Below are 21393 nucleotides of genomic sequence, written 5' to 3'. Positions count from 1 at the left end.
GATGACGTGACCATATGAACAAGCATTTAATTTTAAGGAGAAATACATGCAGCTTACTGCCTTGTATTTTGGGAGAGCCCAGCTGTCTAAGGAAAACACAAAATGTACCTACTTCAGGTCAAAGTGTGGTGTATTCAGAAAAAACATTGGTGGGGTTAACACCAGACTGTGACCCTGAAGAAGGTCTGCAATGAACTTCAATGTCTAAAAGAAATGTTAGAGAAGTCACAGGCTCTTCACCTTGAATATGGTGGAATAGTGTCTCTTCTTGAAAAACATGTGCATATAGAGCCTGGGGAAGCCTTAAGAGCATCCAGACACTAAAGCCACAGAAACCTGCTTTGAGATGGCTGGGGAAATCTGAAGGTGAAGCTAATCAAAAATTTAAAAATACTGACACAGTGCCTTGCTGACACCCTGGAAATGCAGGTATACAAGTGCTCCACTTGGGCTGCAATATTCCTGTCACCACCTCAAAGGCCCTGGTGACCCTCACCTTGCAGACATATCCTAATTTGAGACCCCTGGGTGCTTTTGGGAGTTGACTGGCCACCCACCAAACACCTGTGGCAACCCAGGTCCAGGGGAAGCAGGATGTGAACCATGGAGAAGAGCAAACAGGGCTGAGCAAGATCTTCTTAAACAAAGAACGAAAATATTATGTAATATCCCCTCAACCTCTTCTGTGATCAAGACAGAATGAAGAGTCCAACTGATTACTAAGTTCCACTCTCATTTCCCTGAAATTTCACATTTCTTTATCTGTAAGAGCTCCACTCCACACTATTAACAAGGACAAAAAAGGAACTCGAGCCAAGAGATCATCATGAAGAAATCTCAGGTACACAGATAGGACAGAAATGAGAGGTACACAGCCTGTGCAGGCAGGAAGCAGAAGAGGCTCAGAACAGCCTGCTTTACTTAGCATGTAATTTTAAGAAAATGGTTTTGGCCAGAACTTAGGTAATGTCTGCAGGAATAAATACTCATCTGCACACTGAGTGACAGTGACAGTACAAGCAAATCATTAATTCGGACTATACTGAGCTGATTTGCTGTAGACTTACGGCAGCTACTGATATATTTCCCCTTGCTGTGCCTTAAATTCAGCGCAGAAAACGTGCACATGTGATTCCCTATGGAAAATACGCCTTTTTCACGCAGCACTTGCACAAACATTTGTGGTTATACATTTGTGAGACCACCCAGGAAATGTCTGTACCTTGCTAGAGACCACCAGCTGCACCAGGCCAGCGGCCGAGCGAAGGAGGGCCACGGCATCCTGGTGGGAGAGCCCCACCAGTGACTGCCCGTTGATCATGAGAAGCTCGTCGCCAGCCATCAGCCTGCCATCCCTGCAGAAACAGAGCGGGAACGTGGAGCTGCAGGGTGGTTCTCCCACAGTGCTGGGCTCCAGTGGCACATGGCAGGATTTGGAGGCATGGACAACACGTGATCTTACTAAGCTAGGCTTGCACTTACTAGTTAGTGTTACTTTCTAGGAAGCGGGGCTCAGAAAGGTGCCCACTTTGAGGAAATGGAATTTCCCACAATGAGGAAATCATTGTTATAGCCAGGGGCATTTCACCCTCTTTGCAGGGCTGAAACTCCACAAGTCTTCTCTGTGACCCACTGGATTAGGTCAGGCAATAGCAGCAAGCCCCATCTCTGCTCCATCTCCACCCCATCAGGAACAGCAGGGCTGGCAGTGAGCACCCTGGGTTGCACAACAGATCCCATGGGAAAGGCACATCTTCCAAAAAGGAACTTGGGGGAAAAGCCCTACAAGCCATGCGGCTCCTTGGTTTTCCCTCCAACCACCAAGGAAGTGTTTGATCTGTCTACAGTTTGGACTAAACCTTCTTCTACAAGCTTCAGTGATCAAACATAAAAACTTATTTTTAAGCTAAAAATGCCATATTCTCACCCTCACACAGTGGGAGGGCAAAACCCCTACACTTTTCTTGTGAATCCAGCTAACAGCAGGGGCCGTGGACATTCCATCACACCCACCACCATGAAGGCACCACTGTCACCTCACCTGTGTGCAGAGCCGCCTTCCTCCACATGGGTGACGATGATGCTGTGAGGGGACCGCTTCGACCCTCTGCCTCCCGTTATCTGGATTCCCAGCCCATCTGTCCCCTTCAGGATGTGCATCTTCCATATGCGGCAACCTTCTCGCTGAGAGAAAACGTGCAGAAAGTCCTTCAGTTTGGATTTGGAACACCAAGAGAGGGCTGGGAGGGTACAGGAGGAAGCTATTTAGCACCTATCTGCCCATCACCACACACCTGTATAGCTCAAGCTATACTGGTGTTTCTGCTGAGCTTTGCTATGTTAGCTGTGGTCCAAGCGAAGGAGGTGGAAAGGAGAAGGCAGCACAGAGCAGGGTCAGCACGTAGAAGTTTCCTTGCAGGGATGTTTGCAGCTTTTCTGAGCCACACAGAGGCGCTGCTCTCAATGCCCTGATCCTTCCTGAAGCAACCAGCAGCCTCAAGCCCCTTCACCAAAACTCAAGGATGAGCTGTGCAGGGCTGCAGAGGAGCAAGACATGGTTCAAGGGGGACCTTGAACATCAGGTGGTGCAGCTGCTGTTGCAGCTGGCACCAGACTGGCATCACACAGTGCTTCCCTCTCCAGAGGGGTTTGCAGGATTTGAGACACAGGAAAGAAAACAACTTCAAATTATCAACTGCCAATCAAGTATTTCTTACTGGGCAGCTGTCGTACAGATTGTAAATAACAAATTTACCCTCTGTGGAGAATAATTTTCAGTATGAGCAAGGTAATAAGCAATGTTCAGAACACCTTTATTGGTTTTGGTTATTTTTAATTGATGTAAAGATTTATCCAAAAAGCGGTTTACAAAATCCAGAGCAATATGAAATGCAAAACAAAACTGGTTCCCATGAGTCCTACTGGCAGGACTGGGCACAAGGAAACACAAGTGTGACAGTATCAGTAGAGCAAAAAAGGAAAGAGAAAAACAAGCAAGCAAGACAAGTAAAGCAGTTGCCAGGACGCTGTCACAGAGGGGAAGAACCAGGATTACAGAATTATGAAAAACCCTTGGAAGTTTTCAAGCTTGCAAGACAGCAAAATGCACAATTCGGAGGCAATTTTTAAGCTATGTGCCGTAGTCACCAGGCACCGGGTCAGCTATTTCTGACTGGGTGTGTTATGCACACAAGTAACATTCTTGCAGTACCCAAACGCCCAAGTAGCAAAGATGATTAACATTTCATGGCAAACTGTGAAGAGCATGCACAAATTGCTGCTTGTTTCTGAGAAGAAGAACTGCTAAATATACCAGCAAACCCAAGGGTTGTGGAAGCAACCTGCAGATTTTAGGCCAGTGTTGTTCGTCGGAGTATTAAGTGAATAAAATGTGCTTTTTTTTTTTTTCACTTGATCCCTGAAACTTTTAAATACGACTTTTTCAGATACAGGAACAAAGAGGTCAGTATCTACAACAATATCTTAAGAACAAAGTGAAAAATAACAAGAATAATTAATAATTATCAATACTAACATTACTAATGGGAATGTTAACATGAATATAATAGTAACAACTATGATACTAATGAATCCCAGTCCTTAGACCACAGGTAGGAGAAAAAGAAAAACCGAACCAGGTTCCTTAAGAGGTTACCCAAAAGTTTGAGCCTGAAAACATACACCTGTGGATAATTTGTTAACTTGAAAGCGTTGCAGATGTGCAATATCCCAGCAGGTTTAACTGGAATGTTCAATGCCTTGATAAAAGCCCTGCTGAGTAACAAGACATGTCAGGACAGAGGACACTTTAAAATAAATTAGACACATGAGACACTGTGTTAAATGCAGGGGCAAGAGTCAACTATATTTATCTAGTTAAAAAGCAGAACTGAGCTACAGCACGAAAATGCTTCAGAGAAGTTTTATTGCTATGAAGTACATTGCACACATAATGAAGACAGTACAACAGAGAAATACAATCTCTCTGCCTGCCCCAACCAAGCCCAAGCTGAAAGGATGATCATCCATTCTCCTCATAAGATGTCACTTTGAATGTCCCGTTCTTAAACTCAGTTTGGAAGCAGACCTTTCAATAAAGTTTAACAATGCAGTCATAAAATTGCCTTTAATGACTTGCAAAAGCTTTTGGGAACGTAAGTTACACCAAGACCCGTCGTGCAGTGCCTGGCTTGCACTCCTCAGCACTCCTCACTATCACACATTTTATTACCAAAAAAATTCCAAATTTATTCTTAACTGATCCACTCTCAAATATTCATATACAGAGCACTTAATAAGAGCAAATGGCAAGACTCTGCTGCTCTTGATGCAGGCACCCATCTCATTCCCCTTGAATGCCCACTAAAATCAAACGCCCTTGGCAAAATAATCAAAAGCACTTGCAAGCACTACGCAGTCCAGACACGGGCAGAAGAACACATCCACAATACAGACAACAAAACCATCTGGCACATGCCCAAACATGTATTTTGTTCACTCATTTTCAAATGCCACTGTCACCAACTCCTGTGTAAGAAAAGGCTGTCCCTTCAGTCCTTGGTCAGCTGCAGGCATTTCACTGGGAATAAACAACCCAGCGTCGTCGACTGGAAATCAGAACCCTTCACTGTTCTTTCCCTTTTCTTCATAAAACATTCATAGCTCTTCACTTAACCACGCGCTGAAAGCAAACGCCCCCCCACCAATACACACATACCTCTGAGGGATGTCACTCCAAGATTTTGAAAGCTATGTACTGAAGAGCAGACTGCCAGCCTTTCCTCAAGGCCTCTGGAGAAAGGGGGTGTCCAGCAGAACCCCCTTTCCCTCCCCATTAAGCTGCTGTGTTTTTTGTACAGAGCAGTATGGGATACTTCACAGCTGGCTAAAAATGCTGCTGATTTGAATGTGCATCTTATGGGAGTCCGTCACAGGAAAGTCTTAATAGTAAAGCTCTGTGCCAATTCCAAGGATTTATAAATGCATTTAAATTTTACTTAAAGCTGGTTTTGTTGAGTTATTGGAGACTCTCAGGTTCAACTACACAAAACTTAAATGCTTTAAAATATAAGAAAAGAAAAAAAAAAGTAGTAATAAATGTGGGTTTTTTTGAAAATTTTTGAAGTACCATATTTTCAAGCTTTCCTTCATGAACAAAAAGCCTACAAGCTCACTTAGTCTTTAAATGAAAGCTAGGATTCTGGTGCATTCACTCCACTCCAGAGACTTGCAATACCCAAAGGAAACTCCAAGTGTAGTTAGATTTGGCATTTTGCAGGTATGATGTCACTGCCCTTGGAGCTTGCTTAATCCCTGCCCAGAGGATGAGTTTAAATGCTGACTGGTCTTCTTTGATCGGCTGCACGATTCCAGTTGCTGCTCAGTTGCTGTCAGTTCCACGTTTCTATTAAGAGCTGAATTTTCCCATCCTCTCAGAATAGTTCTCACAGCTTCACTTACAAATAACTCAGAATAACCTCCCCCCAGCTTTGTTCACCAGTGACACAAGAAATCTGCACATGTCACAGCTCTTGGTGCAAAAACACTTCAAGCACAAAGCACAGATGAGCTGATGCCAGTCCAGTCTCAAACTCCAGAAATCCTCATGAAGGATGGAGAGCGAGGCACTACCAGCTCCTACTGAAGCCAGGGACCAGGTGATATCCAGCCTTGGTTACTCCTTAGGAGACTAAACTATATCCCTTAACCAAAGACAGGTCACAAGCACTGTGTGCAGCACTTGAGAACAGGCTCACGACATAACATGGGATGAAGTATATGACGATCCAAAAAATATCATGCAGTTCACCTGAGATTTGGCCAGGATGGACTCTCAGAAAGATATGCTTGCTTTGAGAGTTTCAAAGGAATAAGAAGCAAAAATTAATTGTTAGTGACTTCAACAAACCTTGACTGCCCAGATCCACCCGACAGACTTTGCTTGTAATCCCCGGCAGCAGCAGCCCTGCCTACATGGATTCCTCCCAACAAAGGACTTCATGGACATGATGAACCAACATTTGTCAAAGTCAGTCTCAGAGAAGGAGATGAGATTGGGTCATCTCTTGAAATCCCTTCCAGACTTGCATTTTTTGACTTCCCTCACACAGCAAGCAGAAACACAAATAGTCAAGTCAGGCTGCAGCTGAACTAATGGCTAATTTCTGTTCTCTGCAGTTACATCACTCTTAGTGACTCAACTTTCCTCCCAACTTGGCTCTTTCAAAGCAGGCAGCCCTTTGGACCAGATTTTTCCACTTGAATCGGATCAACTTCAAAGTGCCTAGGTTACAAATAATTAAAATGTTTTAAAAGACATTATGAATATTCCGCTAGGATTAATTGCAAAGTGGGGGGCTCAGAGGGGAAGGGTCACCTTATGTAACAGACCACAAGTGAGAATAGAGAATACAACTGGCAGCTTCCAGTGGGTCCCCACAGGCCATTTTTCTCCACCGTGAAGCCATTGTGCATCAAGCAGCCTCTGCTGAGAGCAAGCGTACATCTGGAATAAACTAAAAGTGCTGCAGATCAGAAAGGGAGCGCACTGCCAGCACGACGTGGGGAAGCTTGCCTTCCGCCTGCTCCGAGTGCACACCATCAAACGCTCCATTTCATAAGCACATCATTAATAAAACAAAAAGGAACGTTTTTCCTCCGAGTGTCGAGGAAAATAAATAAATAAATGAGCAAAAGACATTGGAGCCATTCTTTCCCCTGCGTCTCCTTCACTAGCTAATTGCAGGGGATTTTAAAGGGGTTTGACTTATTTTGACTGTGCTGTGTTCAAGAAGCTGCAAATCTGTGTATACAAAGGCTTTGAAATCTTTAATAAAAGACTAGCTTGGCAGGAGCAAGGTGTAAACAAATGGAAAACAGAAATGCTGTAAGTAGTTAAAAAGCCAGACAGTAAAATGGAAAATGTAAAATAGTTGTCTATGAAAAAGCACTTTCTGTCACAGCAGCAAACCTGATGTAAATATGTAAAAATTTTAAAACAAAAACAGAGATAAGCCCTGATAAGAATATCAATAACCATGCAAGGTCTGTATGCACACACTGACTAACTGACCTGGACCTGAATGCAGCCCACGGGATGTCTCCCTCCCTCCACAATTCAACATGGATTTTTACCGTCTGTCTGCAGGGACCAGTTCCCACTTACAAATTTCACAGGGTTTCCCATTTGGAATAGCAGAAGCAAACAGTGAGATCTTCCTCACCAGCCACAAAGCTGCTCTGGAAATGCAACACTGAAGAGAAAGTTCCAAGTTCCATGCATTATAAAAATTTACTTCAATAAGCTTCACAGCAGCTGGCAACCAGCACGTTGATCACAAAGAGATGAAAACCAGCACAAAATGCCCCAAACAGAAACGCATGACATTCAGACCTGCAGTGCAACAACCTTCTCTACATCAACAGGGAGAACATTGGGATGGCCATACCAGCACATACCACTGCCCAGCATCCTTCACTGATGTGGGATAAATTAAAAGCACTACTCCCAGCTCCCTGCCCCACCTTGGATCACATCACGCCTCCTCCCACTATCCCCATACCCCAGCAGGCAGGTGGGACAGACAGATGGTAGCTGGGGAATTATCTTGCACCATCACACACCAAGTGAGCAGCTTGAATGTGTCAGTCTCAAGATACAGTCAAAAGCCATCACTCTTCACATAGCAGATATTAATGTGAATGACTCAGTACCAGAAAATCATGCCAAAATCTGATTTTTGCAGGTTCGTAACAAAACAATTATTTAATTAGTGGATAATGAATGAATTTTTTGTCTGATCTTAGCCAGGTTATTTTTAAGGTTGGTCTGACAGCAGGACTCCTGCTTTCATCTACTACCCTGGGTTTTGTTTTCATTATTGCACAAGCAAGCTAAACAACTCCATGATAAATCAAAAGCAGGGGAGGAAAAAAATCTTAAATTTCTTCATCAATAAATTATTCCAAGACAGGAGTTCTTTGTCCATCCTTGCTGCCTATGAAAGTTTCTTAACACTGAACCACTGAAGCCTTTGGCTTCTACATCTGGATGATGCAAGCCATACACTGTGTGTCTCCTACACTACTTGAAAGAGGGGGAAAATTCCCAAACCTAACAGGAATTACACAGCATTGACAATATGAACTCTCCATGTCCTCAAATTAGGAGCCAGGAGCACAGACACAACTGTGATTGTGTTCAAGTGTTGGTTCCTGATCTCACAAGTCCCCTTGTTTGGACAAACAGCCTCCAGACACTTGGCATCTTTTCACTGAAATATGAGTACTTTCCCTGTGAAAAGAGAAGTGTCCTAGGGGATGAAGCCTGGGGAACAGTAAGAAGCAAAACATACCCTCCCCCAAACACAAACACATCATTAAAACACACGAAACAGGCAGCAGAGCAGCGTGGATGAAAATTCCACAACTTAAAACAAGACGGTCGCCCAGGGATCCATCTCCTGAGACAGACTGCTTGTTGACATCATCTCCTTGGCAAGGACTTTAAACATTTTATCAGCCAGTGCAAGCACCTGAACTATACCATCACCCCTTACAAAAGTCTGCTGGAGTCATTTATCATCCTGAGCCATCACCATCTGGATTGCACCTCCCTGAGCTGTTCCACTCTTGCCATCAACTGAATCTTAACTGTGAGATCAGACAAAGGATCTTCTCCTCTGTCTCTGGCCCTGGGGGGTTTGTGCCTGGCAATTGCCCCTGAGGAGCTCAGGCTTTTAAAGGGTTACAGGTGTTTGCACTCCACTGAGTACCTGACCCAGTCTCATGCTCTTACTGGGCCATTGGGAATGGCTGGTTGGTTAGTCTGAAGTTTCAAAAAACACCCTTGCAGCCTGCAATAGGATTAAAGCCCAGCCTAGAGGAGGTCACCACACTCTGATGTCAGCCAAAGAGTGGTCTCTCATGGGGACTGGTATTACATCTGTCCACAACAGGAATCTTTTGGGTTTGCTAAATGCTTTCAGCACTCTGCCTCACAAATTAAGTGTATGTAGCTTTATAATTCCAACAAACACCTGAAACATTACAGCACTTAAGCAAACAGCATACTCTATTTTTAGGCACATCCACTTGGTTTCAACTATTGGCATTTAATGATTAAAACATAAAATGGTGTGAACTTACATTTCAGCTAAAGCTAGGCATTTGCATTTCAGTTGTGAGTTTGCTGTTTCTTTAACATAGTACACAAAATATTAAAAAAAAAAAAACCCCGAACATCCACTTTCTGTGTAGGTGGGAAATGCTTTCACAGTGGTGCTCTCACCTATGGTTTTTGATAGCTGAGTATGGTTGAGACCTCCTGCAATATAACCTCAAACATTCCTGTGCTGCCTTTGGGGACAGCTCATTCCCAAGAGTGAGGACCTCATTTCAAGGTGACACAGTAAAACCAACACACTGTAACTTATCCATTTCCAGACTATCTCTACATCCGAGCACCCTTGGAAAATTCAGAACAAAACAAGATAAAAGGACTGGTTGCTATTCAAAATTAAAATCTACAGCACCACAGCTGTAGCTATCACTTAATCACAGCAAAGGCAGGCAGAATCATAAGTCAGTTGAAAAAATCTGGCAGCAAGCAACTTAACCCCAGAAAATTGTGACAATTGTTGTTTTATGACGAGGTGGGATATAACTGGCAGCAAAAAATATTAACTGTAATTTCACTGCTAGTTACATCAAAGCACTTCCTAAAATCCCAAGCAAAAACAAGGCCAAGTTTTGTCAGTGCTGTACAGCTACAATTAAAAGACAGCCCTTGTCCCTCAGAGAGTTTACAACCCAAAACAGCAACAAAGAGGGAAGACAAGCTTATCACAGTGCACATTAAAACTTCAAGACAGTAGATAGCCTCAGGATCAATGTTAATGAAAGTTGGAAGAAAACACAACAGATAAAAAGATGTTAAGAACTGAATCAGATTCTGAGGAAGGCCTTTACATGACTAAAAGTATCTACATTAACACCTAAAACCAGTGTTACTTATGTCTAAATCATGCATCATAAGAATCCTATAAAAGCCTTGATGACACAGTAATTACTGCTTAGGTTGCCAAAAAAAATTGACATAAAGCAACTTAGCTACAGTAGCTGTACTGGACTACCTTGCTCACAGTAAGTTTTTCATTTTGGTACAGCAAAAGGGTGAGAATTTTTTTTCCCCATCAATCTTAACAAAATAATAAAATGCTTAAAGCCATTGCATTATCTCAAGCCTCATGTTTTGATTCCTGTAATGTGCTATTAGCCTTCCTCTTCTGCTTGGCAAGATAAGGAACATTTTCCACTAACCAAAAGTCAAGGTAATGCTGGCATTTACCAACACTAATTGGCAAGAACTGCTATAGAAAGGCTGTCAGCCTTCCTTAACTGCGAAGTAAAATGCAATTCAAAAGCATTCATCCCCACCCGAGATGAGCCACGTCAGTAAGAAAGCAATGATGGGCCTGAAGAATGAAGAGAGCTGCTGATAAAATGTACCATGCAGTTGGAGCAGTAAAAAAGGAAATTCTGGCTGGTTCTCTACATACACACAAGTCTGTGTGCACCTGTGTACAAGCGCACATGTCTGGAGGGGGCTGTGGTCCATGCAAACTGGGCTCAGTTGGGCTGTAAGAGCAAAGCTGGCTAGGCAGGCACACTGCTCTGGTGGCTGTGACCAGAGTAATGGGGTTAACAGCATGGAGCCAAGATCCTGAAGCACCACCATAACCCAGACCTACCCAAAACCTCTAGAAGGCAAGGCATTGAAGTTCCCTTGCTATCCCCTTTCTCTCCTTTTGTTAATAGATGGCACACTGACTTTAAAAAAGCACAGACTTTAGAATCACACACAGTTTCCAGGGCCACCGGATGCTGATCTGTTTCCATCCTGGAAAGGCATCCCACCACAACCCCACCCCACAGTGCCGCCACCACCACCCACGACACCCTGAACTCCTCCTGTGCCATGTATCTCTGGCACTGGAGAAATACTGAAATGCACAGTCCCAGCCCCTCTTACCTGCCTCCATTAACTATTAAAGCACTTTCACTCAGCCCAATGTCCTGTAGACAGTTTCCACCAATCACTGATAAATTTGGATCTGGATTCCAAGCCCTTAAAAATTTGGATACTTACAAAGAAGTAAGAGGATTCAAGAGCATTCTGGGGGTGTCTTGGTTTTGCTCGTAACAGCTGGCTTTTTAAGGGCTTTCAGAGCATCCTGCTGGGGCAGGAAGAAGCCAAGGTGGCCGGTCTGTTCTGGTACAACTCATCTTTGTCCAAGCTCCCTCTGGCTTAATCAGTGAAAGCCTCTCATCATGTCAGCCAAACCTGGATCAGTTTAAGTCCCCTTTGACAACCAGACTCCTGCCCCTCATGTGCCTAATCTGGTCTTTGCATTCTGATCCCTGCCCATGCCAGCTGTATCTGGCCATCTCTGGGTACTCCTTAGGGGCTGAGCGGCTACAGAAGCAGTCTGCAGGTCTTCCAAAAACACCATGACAGAGAAACTGAGAACAAAACGGAGGGATTCTGTCCTACCAGTCAACACACTGAAACCACAGGACTGGTATATTGTGAGGAAACCTCACAGTTTCCTTTTCTTTATCATTTTTAATGGACTCCATCAGACCCTTCCCATATTACTCTTCCATCTGTGCCTGTATAATTACCAGCCTGCAAAACTACACCCTGTCTCAGGCCACTGAATAAAAGAAGTAAACTTTGATATCTGTATTTAAGCTCCCCAATCTTCCCAGGATGTGATGGATCATTACTCCAGCTCAGAGATTGCCTAATCTTAAATCACTGCCCTTGACTCCCACTGCTGCTAGCCTGGGTCCTCTCCAAGGTCAGGTCTGGTTTCCAGATCTTAGAGATCTTCCTGCCAGGCAGATACACAGCTTTGCTGCTTTGAATCCCCACATTTTTAAAAGGCATTTATGTTCATCCTAAAAATATTGCAGCATAACTTAACCACCTGTAAACATTAAATGCTGCCTGCTAATTGACAGGTACAATATTTACTGAGGGTTACATACCAGCAGACAGCCTGGCAGATTTGTTTATACATGGTGATAGCAATGCCAAGTGCAAGGAGAGAAGATCAAGATCTGAAAGATGAAAGCAAGCCTGAAGAAGGGGACTGGCACATGCACACAAACCAGTAACACAGGAATCTCCTGGCAGGTTCACTTGACAAACAGTATTCATCTCGCCTGTTTCACAATCCAGCATTGCTGTTGTGAGCAGGAGAGAAAATGGCAGAACAACCCCATGCTTGTGGGAGAAGCGCCCTGAAAGCAAAAGGCACTGAAATGACATGTGGATGCCTCAAAAGCACTCCCAGCACAACATGCCCTAGGCACTGGCCATGAGCTGGCCACTGGGATCAGCACAGCAGTGGCTGAAGACATGCAGATCAACCCAACCTCTTATCTCTTATTTTGGTTACAACAACTTCAAACTAACTTTCTACAGAGAGAAAAAAAAAGGTTATTTTCCTGGACTACACATTGCAGTTTCAGTAACGCTCCAATCTGCCTCCTGGGGTGGAAAAACAGCAATGCAGAGGACCAACAAGGTCCTCCCACATCTGTGCAGGTCCCCAAGCGGCTTCTCAAAGCCTTTCCTCCCACCTGCAGCCAACCTCTTTGTCTGCCACAGGCTGCCTCTCCCCCTTGAAAGCAAATATAGTGCTCCCCAAGGGCACATGGCTGACAGCCCTGGATAGTCAATTAGTCAACATGTGGAGGAGATGGCAAGCATGGGGCAGGCAGTGGGGATGGAGCTGCTTTCCCCACGGAGAGGGTGCCCTGCCAATGCCCCCTGTCCCTGCTCAGGAGGAGATAACTCATCCTGCGGCTACAGGAGGTTTGGCTCACTCTTTGAAGCCTGGAAGGAGGCTGCAGCTTCTGACAGGACATCCTGGATGCCGTTTCCAAAAGGCTCCTGACACGACTGGATCTCCTATGCCTGAGTGCCAGGTCACGCTTTGAAAATGGAGCTGTAAGTGAGATCTGAGGCTCCCAAGTGTATTTACTCCTTGCTTTTCCTTTTTTTTTTTTTTTTAAACAGGACACAAATAATTTTGAAAATTTTATTCACCATCCCAATTCAATACTTACTAAGAAACTGAAGTAAGCCACTCATTACTCTGATAGCAGCTACCCCACAGATGCTGTTAAGTGATGGGCTTCTCTAAGGACCCCTGGTCTTTAAAAAGCAAAGGATGAGCTAGGCATGTATTCAGGCTCCATCTATTCACATTTCTCCTCATTCAACTGTCAGGAAAATGTAATTAGTACTGACACAGACAGAGGTCATATTTCTAAGCAAAATATTAGGGGGGGAAGGAAATAAAAAAAAAAAGAAGCAATTTTACTAAACGACACTACACCACAACTGAAAAGATTATAGCTCTTGAATTTTTCCAGTGCCTCAGCTATGTTTTTACGTTTTACAAAGCCATCTTGTATGTGCTTTGCATTAAAAATGTATTTATTGCTCACATTGATATATATATGTATGTTCTGAATTTAACAATTTACTCCTCAGACCAAAATGATTCAAAACATCAAGGTAGCCCTAGAACAAGATGGCTCTGGATCAAAAATTTCTTTTTTTTTTTACATATATATATTTTTGGCTTTCCACTTCAAAAAAAAATGTCTGATCAACTTCATTTATAACATGTGTTTAATTAGACATCTTCAGAACAGATTCAGCAAGTTTTTATATGGACCAGAGCTTTCAAAATACCCAATGATTCACTTATTTATTTTTAAGCTTTTAATGTTTTCTTTCAGAATGACTACAGTTATGAGGCTTGCAAGAACACACACACAAACACCCTACCCTTTCTGTTGCACCATAAAATCCAATATGTCTCACTGATGTGAAGAGCAAGTTTTTGCAATTATGCTTCTTTAAAAACCAGAGCTTTTTTAAAATTGCTTTTAGCTCCTACGAAGTACTTTAAATTAAATTACTGTAACTTCACAACCACGATCACCACTACCCTGGAGTAGTGCTGAGGAGCACTCATTCAGAGGGCACATTTAATCCCCCGCTTTTCTCAACAGAATTTAGTGATGAGATGTCCACTCACAGTGCTTTGTCACCAGCTTTGAAGTCTTAAAACCAAAACCAGCTGCTGCAGCCAGCCCCAAGCCCAACAAAGTAGCCTTCATCTGTTTATACTCTCAGTGCCTCTGGAAAGATTGGCAGACAGTGCTTCTGATGATAGATGCATACTGAAACCTGATCAAGGCTTGGGTTATTTTCCTCCATCCAGAAATGCTGCAATTCTAGACAAGCAACAAACCCCAAGATCTCCATTAGGACAAAGAGAGAAGCAATGAAAGCCCCGATCCCACTGTCATCCCAAGTATTAACAAATTGTCCATCTCATCAACTCTGAGCAAAATCCACAATTACTTCCATGTGGCTCCCAGACACTGGCCAAATAAGTTTTGTAACACAAACACATGCAACGTGGTCTGGTGCACCAAAAAGGGAAGCTTCAATCCCAATGTTAACGTGAACTGTAAGGTGACATCAAGTTCAGGCAGAGCTAAACATGAAGCCTCAAAGGACAAAATTACCATCTTCTACTGACACCGCCTGCTCCAGTGTTGTAGGGTCATGAGTTGCCTCAACAAAAAATCCTAAGGCCAACTCTGGCAGGTCAAGAGATTGAAGGACCTTTCCCTCCATCAGAGATGGAGTATGACAGAGGTTTCCAACAATTATTATTTAACTCCCCAATCCTCCTGCCCCGTTTTAAAACCCCATCCCACAGCTGCGTACCCTGACAGCTTGTTCTGTCACCTACAGGGTCAGCCCAAGGCCAGAGCATTGAAACAAGAGAATTGATTTGAGAAATCAACCTAATTTGCTTGCATACCTGCTGCTTCCTTCTCTAGAAGGAACAAAGCAAACATACCTGGGCAGCCTGGTCCCCAATGTCTGGCATGCCACCATCTGACAGCCGGCCCTGGTACGGTGCCCCGGTGCCCTGGTGCTGCTCTTCCCCGTTGCTTTCTGCTTCAGAGGTCTCCGGCTGAGCAACCTCCACCTCCATCGGGGTGCAGTGCCCGTTCCCGTGCTCTGAGCCCAGCTTCTCCTTGCTGTCCTTGCTGCCTGGTGTCCTAGTGATGACCCCGAACTTCCTGGTCCTTTTCCCATTTTGAGCAGCTCTTTCTCCGGGCTCGGGGCTGGGCTTGGCTTTGGGATCACAGCTGTTGCTGTTGTTGCCGTTGGAGGGGGGCAGAGGGGCTTTGCGCTTGATGCGGCGCAACATGATCAGGTAGACGAAGCCGCCATTCCAGCACTGCTCGGCCAGGTAACTGCAAGGAAAGGGATGCGTGAGGATCGCCAACCACTCACCCCGCAGTGCCCGCGTCCCACCCCGGCATCCCAGCACACTGCGCCCTGTGATGTTCATGCACTGTCTCAGCCAGCTGATTACCTGATGTAGGACAACTCGAGGCATTGGCAAATGCTCTCTTTCCTCAGTATTGGAAGAAAATACCAGGAATAAATAACAGCCCTACCAGCCACCCAGGCTGATCCCACCACAGCGTAACGTGACAGCTGGTAAATGCCACCAGTTCCCATGACCCTGACCTCCATACCTGCAGCACAGCAACATGGAAAGGTGGAATAAGGCAAGCAAAGCAGAGAATGTTTCCAGCAGAGCATTAAAATAAATATCTTCTAAAAAAAATTGAAAATCAGGCAGGCTTCATTTGTGCAGCAGCCCACAGAGCATCTGCATCTGAAATGAGCCTCCTTACTGAAACTAATCTTCTGTTTCAGAATATGTACATGCTTTGAAGGCCTCAGGGAAAACAAAAAATCAGCCACTAGGGTAAGCAGGTGATGCCTTTTCCTGGTCTTAAAATCAAGAGTCATACATGGTTAGAAGGGGAAAAGGGATTTTACCTTGGTATTTATTTTAAGGATCCTTAGGTGCACACGTCCAGGTCATGTGCATTGAAATGCACCCTGCCGAATGCCCACCCCAAAAGATCAGGTATGACATTATAGGTTTTTATTAATTAGCATATCTATTAAAGATTCTCTAATGAGAGGCTCAAGTGAGCCCCCCTCCCCAAGGAGCCTTCCCCTGGATGGTTCTATCTTGGTTTACAGAATGTGTTCTGGAGAGGACCTTGGGGTCTGGGGCACACTGATCCCTAGCTAAGAAGCTTCTAAAATGTTTAGTCTCTTAGCTTGACAAACAAGTCCAAGAATGTAGGGGAAAAGCACTAAGAATACAGAAGTTGTAAAAAAGGTATAACAGCGGTATAAAAGAAAAGGCAAAAAATCTTCATGGCATCACAGGCACAGCACCAACGGCCCCAGTACAGCAAAGCATGGCACTACAAGGCATCCCAACTTCTTTATAGGGACATGGAAATCAGGTGGGTTTCCTTCATAGCAAGCATATTCCAGTCAAAACAGGGGCCAAGTGATCTCAGCTGTGCAAGGAGCAGCCCCCAGGTTCTCCTACCAGAGCAACACATCAGCTCTGCTCCCGAAGTCTCTGGACATGCCTTGGAGCAATTAACATTTCTGCTTCAAACAAACCCTCTGTGACCTTACAGAAACTGCACCCACTGATGCAAAAGGGGAATCTAACTTCATGCCTCTCTTAGGAAAGGATATACCTCAACCCAAATTCTTGAAATATTTGGGTTCTGAGCCAAGGGTGTAACCAACTGAGAGTACAAACAAGCTGGAATTTGTACATAGCAGGTTTGTATGTGCCCTTTCACACTAATTTAGGCCCCAAAACTATATTGCCTTTCCCACTAGTGAAGGCAGCATGAATTTCCCAGAGCATCAAATAAGCCTCTGCTACAATGATCTCTTCACTAATATGGAGCAGCTGCTGAACCTACAGCTTTTAGTGGAGATGAGAAGCTAGGTGTGGAGTTGAACCATAGATCATGAGAGAAAATAGCACAGCACTTGCACTTGAAAGAGGAGGAACCACTCAGGAGTCTGCCACCAAGTTTTTTCCATCCCTGCTGCTTGTAGGCTAATTTTCCCTTTCCCTGTCTTGAAAGTTGTTTGGCCTTAAAATAAATCCTTCAAACTTAATCCTGCACAGAGGTGACTTAACGGCAAAACAGGAAAAGCAGCTATGATAACCCCTGAAGCAAATGAGTGAGGAAAGCACTCTCAACTACTCAAAGTAATCCAGACCAGCCTGGCAGTGGCTGGAAGTAACATAATGGGTGTGTGTTTCTGATCAGGGACAGGAGCTGGTATTTTCACTCCACTTCTTCCCAAAGCTTCTATATCCCCCACAGACAACATCAGCATTCAAATCACTTATATTTAATTAGGAAGACTGATGTTCAAATGAATACCACAACTAAATAACCTTAACAGCAGCCCTGGAGCAACAGACGGGAAGGACAAGTACGCTTGCTGTGCCAAAGTTCCCAGTGAATATAAACTGAACTCCAACTCCCTGGACAGTCCTTTCAGTTTTCACCAGGCAATCCTTTTTTTCCTCCCCCTTCTCCAGACATAAAGAGTATTTAAATAAAGCCCTAAACCCATCTTTTTCCAAATGGCTGAAATCAGACAGCCAACAAGCCCCAGCGGTTGAGAAGTCTCTGCAGCAAAGGTCAGCTGTCTGGGTGGCCACAAGGTGACACTTGGCTCTGGGGACACACGAAGCTGGCAGGACCTGAAGGGTTAGCCAAAAAAAAAAAAAAAAAAAATCCTGAACTAAGATGGAAGTATTTTTGATTATAAAGTTAAAAGAAGAATTCTTTTAATCAACTGAAAAGGGGCAGTTCTGTTCCAGAAACAATATGGGCTGCCTGTTTTTCACATTTATCTTTCAACTCAAATTTCAAGGCAGCCAGTAAAGTTGATTAAAATTCATGACTTTTGCTTGCAGCAATACCACTGCACTCTGATCCATCACACATAAGCCTGATAGCACTGCTTCTCCTGGCACATGGAAGCAGGAAGGCAGCTCCTCTTCCCATAGTCGTGTGGCTTGCGTGGGTGCTGCCCACCCTGTCTTTACACAGTGTCAAGTCTGTCTGACTTGTTTCTGTGCAGGTGCATGTATATGGGGCTTTTTGAAACACCAATCTCTGAAAACCTGTATTTTTTAATGCCAGCAACCAAGTGCACGCATATCAACTACTTGATTTAGGAAGTAAGGGGAACAAGAGAGAACTTAGCGTATGTCCAAATAAAGTAATTCTAGAGAGGCAAAAATAATTTACTATTTCACCTCCGCTCACGGCACATTTATTCTGTTCATAAAGTGTAAAGCTGTAAGAAAAAGGGAGGGTTTTTTCCTATCCATTCTTCATACACAATCATCCCTCCAGTCTGAGCAGGGTTACAGCAAGTGGTTATAGGTGCAGCTGCACTGAAGTCAACAGAGCTGTGCTGATTTACTCCATATGTTGAGATGGCCTGCATGTTCAAGGCATGCAGCCTGTAGTAACTCATGGGTTTATGTCTTCTTGAGTACTTCTCAGCAGTTCAAAGAACACAGTAAGTTTCCATGAGAAAAAAATAAGTATTCTCTGGGTCAATGAGACATCTTTGCATGGCAGCAAGTCACTGCATACATCAGATCATGTCAGGTATTTCTGGACAGGCTAAGTCCTGCTGAGACCAGTGATGCAGTAAGTGGCATCATTTTCTCAAGAGTTTGTTTCAAACCAAACAGCAGGAAAACCAGCACTGATATAACATGAAACTCATACCACAAGACAGGAGCCAAGAGGAAGATAATATACTAAGAAATTGTGGTCCTTTTATTGTATTGCCCTCCCAAGACAGGGATGATGGCAACCAAGGAGCCTGAGCCACCTGTAATTTCTGCTAAGTATGTGCCACCTACTTAGCTGGCTTCCTTTTCTTCCTTTGCCATTTCTTTGCTGTTTAAGTAAAAAGCCAAAAAACACCAGGGAAGCACAGAAAGCTCTCAACATTTTGTGCAAAGAACAGGTAAGGTTGTATTAAATGAGTGAGAACCTTACGATTTTAAATTGTTTTTTATCAATCCAGGAGCATCCCATTCCAGAAAGGAGTAGTGGGATGGACTCAATAAAATGTAATTATGCAGTCTCTGGACAGCAGAAAACAGCAAAAAGACAGACAGGACCCCAAATCCCCCTTTTCAAGGGGTTTAATGTGTACAATGCAAACTTTTTTTTTAGATTTGGTCCCTGTAGAGCACTCAGAGAGATTTTAGCAATCAGTACACCAACAGTGTCTCAAGGCAGGGCAGGATCAGAGCTGATGAGCACATGCAGCAGCTCTCTGCACAGGTGTGGGGAATGAGCTGCAACCTCCCAGTTGTCACTCAGTTTGAACACAGACCTCAGCTTGGATGGAGAAGGTGTGTGAACAAAGAACATCCCTAATTCAGCTTTGATTGATCTAAATTTATTGAAAAATGAGACTCTCTGTTTCTCACTTTGGTTTGCAGGGGATGGAATAGGTTTCGGTGAAAGCCTTAGATCTCATACACCAGCTAAGAAACCTTGGACAGATACTCCAGCTGCCACCAAATCACAACACATAACTAATTCTATTATCACTGATTTTAAGAATACAAGATATTTTACTAGCTGATCATACACCTATTAGTATCAGCTATCAAACCAAAACATTTTACCAGCAGAATACCCATTCACACTTTCTGTATTTTCCAGTTTTTGCAAGGTAGTGTCAAATCTCCCTGGCACAGCTGGGAGTCCCCTCAGAGACTGCAGCATCATCGCCACAAAGAGGATCTAAAAAAAAAAAATCACTGAAATACTGGCTTGGAAACATTTCCCACTAGCATGCTCAGAAGGAAGGACCACCCAGCTGCTTCTGCTGCTTTGATCTCACCCTGGCACCAGTGCTGGTAAAACCCCAACCCATCTAAAATGTAACCCTTAAGCAGTGGGGAGGACTTGATCTTCTCTGTAGTAGAGAAACCATGAAAATGTTAATAATCTTTAAAACCAGAAGAAGAAAGCTGTTTTACACTTGAAACAGAGCTGGAAAGTTACCTCTTGCAAAGCTCAACCACAGGCTGGAAAATGCAACCTGTAGCTGGTATCAAGAGACATTTAATACCCTTTTTGTATCAGAGCAATAAAGACAGAGACACACGTTCACTTTCTTGGGAGACTATTTTGAGTTATTCAGCCAAATCCCATTTCTCCCCTACACAGCTGAGCTGACTGCTGTGATCACAAGAACTGATAAACTCACTGAGTTTATTCCAGCTTCCTTGGCACACACGTGAAGTGTCAGACTCGGAAGTAGCGTCTTGGACTAAGACAGTCATTTTTTCTTTATATATATATATATATATTTGAGTGTGTGCATGTATAAATACAAAGATTTACTGACTTGACAAGAGCATGCTGTGACAAGCTCTCTGTCACATCCTATCTCACTTGAACAAATGCAGACAGCCACACTGAGCCATGGAAAAACCAAAGCAGATCCAGCAGCCATAAGAAAGCATCTGGATCCACTTTAGGGTCAGAAATATTGAAGTATGTTTATTTTACACTAATAATACTATTTAGCATTTCTCCAGAAACCTTCATCCTGATAGATCAGAAAGTGCTTTGGAAATGATACACACAGAGCATCACTGACATCTCACTAGCCAGCCCATTGTGCAGCTCACCAAGACACGGAGCAGAAACCTCAGTCGAGACGACCACTTTCAGAGCCCCTGCTTAGCCCTCCTGGGACCTATAATGGCCTTTGCAGGACAGGCAGACCACAAATTTTTATGCTCTTCTCAGAAGGACTTTGGCATGGTAAAATGTCTTGAAACTCAATCTTCTCTAGGCTGGAAAGATGAAGGGCAGTGCAGATCCTCACAGAACTGAAACCTCCAGCCCCAAGGGGGATTTTAGAAGCTAAACTTAACAAACCATTTCTCCATGACACCTGCAAATGAGCTAACCTGCTTTTCAGGTAAGGCAAATTAATGACTAACAGTGACTGATGGAAGGGCACAGGGATCCTGATGAAACCCTCACCTGCCTGCTGTCACTGTGCAAGAATACCCGTCCCACTGAGGACTGATTTTGGCAAGCACCAATGGAAGCTTTCCACAGATTGCCACGTCTTCAGCCAGGAGTCAAGCCTGCCTTAATGCCTGCAGGCAACGGGAAACACCAACCTACAAAGTCCTGGGCAAGCCTTGCTACATCCAAGTTTGCAAGAGGTTCCACCTCCTGAGAGCTGCAAGGACACCCCATGAGCAGCCCTCTCATCCACCTCCTTGGAGGACTACGCTCTCCAGCCATAATTTATCTTAGCAGAAAGCAATTGGTAAACTTGGCTGTTACTTCAACACAGTCTTGGGCACA

At 44.0% G+C, this 21393-nt stretch overlaps 1 protein-coding gene across 7 annotated transcripts in view; it reads right to left on the bottom strand.

Moving 5' to 3' along the window:
• PDZD2 (PDZ domain containing 2) overlaps window positions 1-21393 on the bottom strand; it is a 139949-nt gene that overhangs the window by 53608 nt on the left and 64948 nt on the right. For 3 of the 7 annotated variants that reach the window (XM_042028566.1, XM_042028565.1, XM_042028564.1), the window contains exons 2-4: window positions 14961-15363; window positions 2042-2184; window positions 1223-1355 (exon numbers count right to left, since the gene is read on the bottom strand). In XM_042028566.1, coding sequence (XP_041884500.1) covers window positions 1223-1355; window positions 2042-2184; window positions 14961-15363 — 679 coding nt within the window. Of the gene's footprint in view, window positions 1-1222; window positions 1356-2041; window positions 2185-11149; window positions 11359-14960; window positions 15364-21393 lie in introns of those variants that run through there. The other 4 variants (XM_042028568.1, XM_042028569.1, XM_042028570.1 and 1 more) reach the window with 4 other exon arrangements.

Source organism: Corvus kubaryi, unplaced genomic scaffold (genome assembly GCF_017639235.1).
Source record: "Corvus kubaryi isolate FWS band 111438036 unplaced genomic scaffold, C.kubaryi_AGA036_p1.0 37308, whole genome shotgun sequence".
Lineage (NCBI taxonomy): Eukaryota > Metazoa > Chordata > Aves > Passeriformes > Corvidae > Corvus > Corvus kubaryi.
This window is presented reverse-complemented; position numbering and strand designations above follow the sequence as displayed.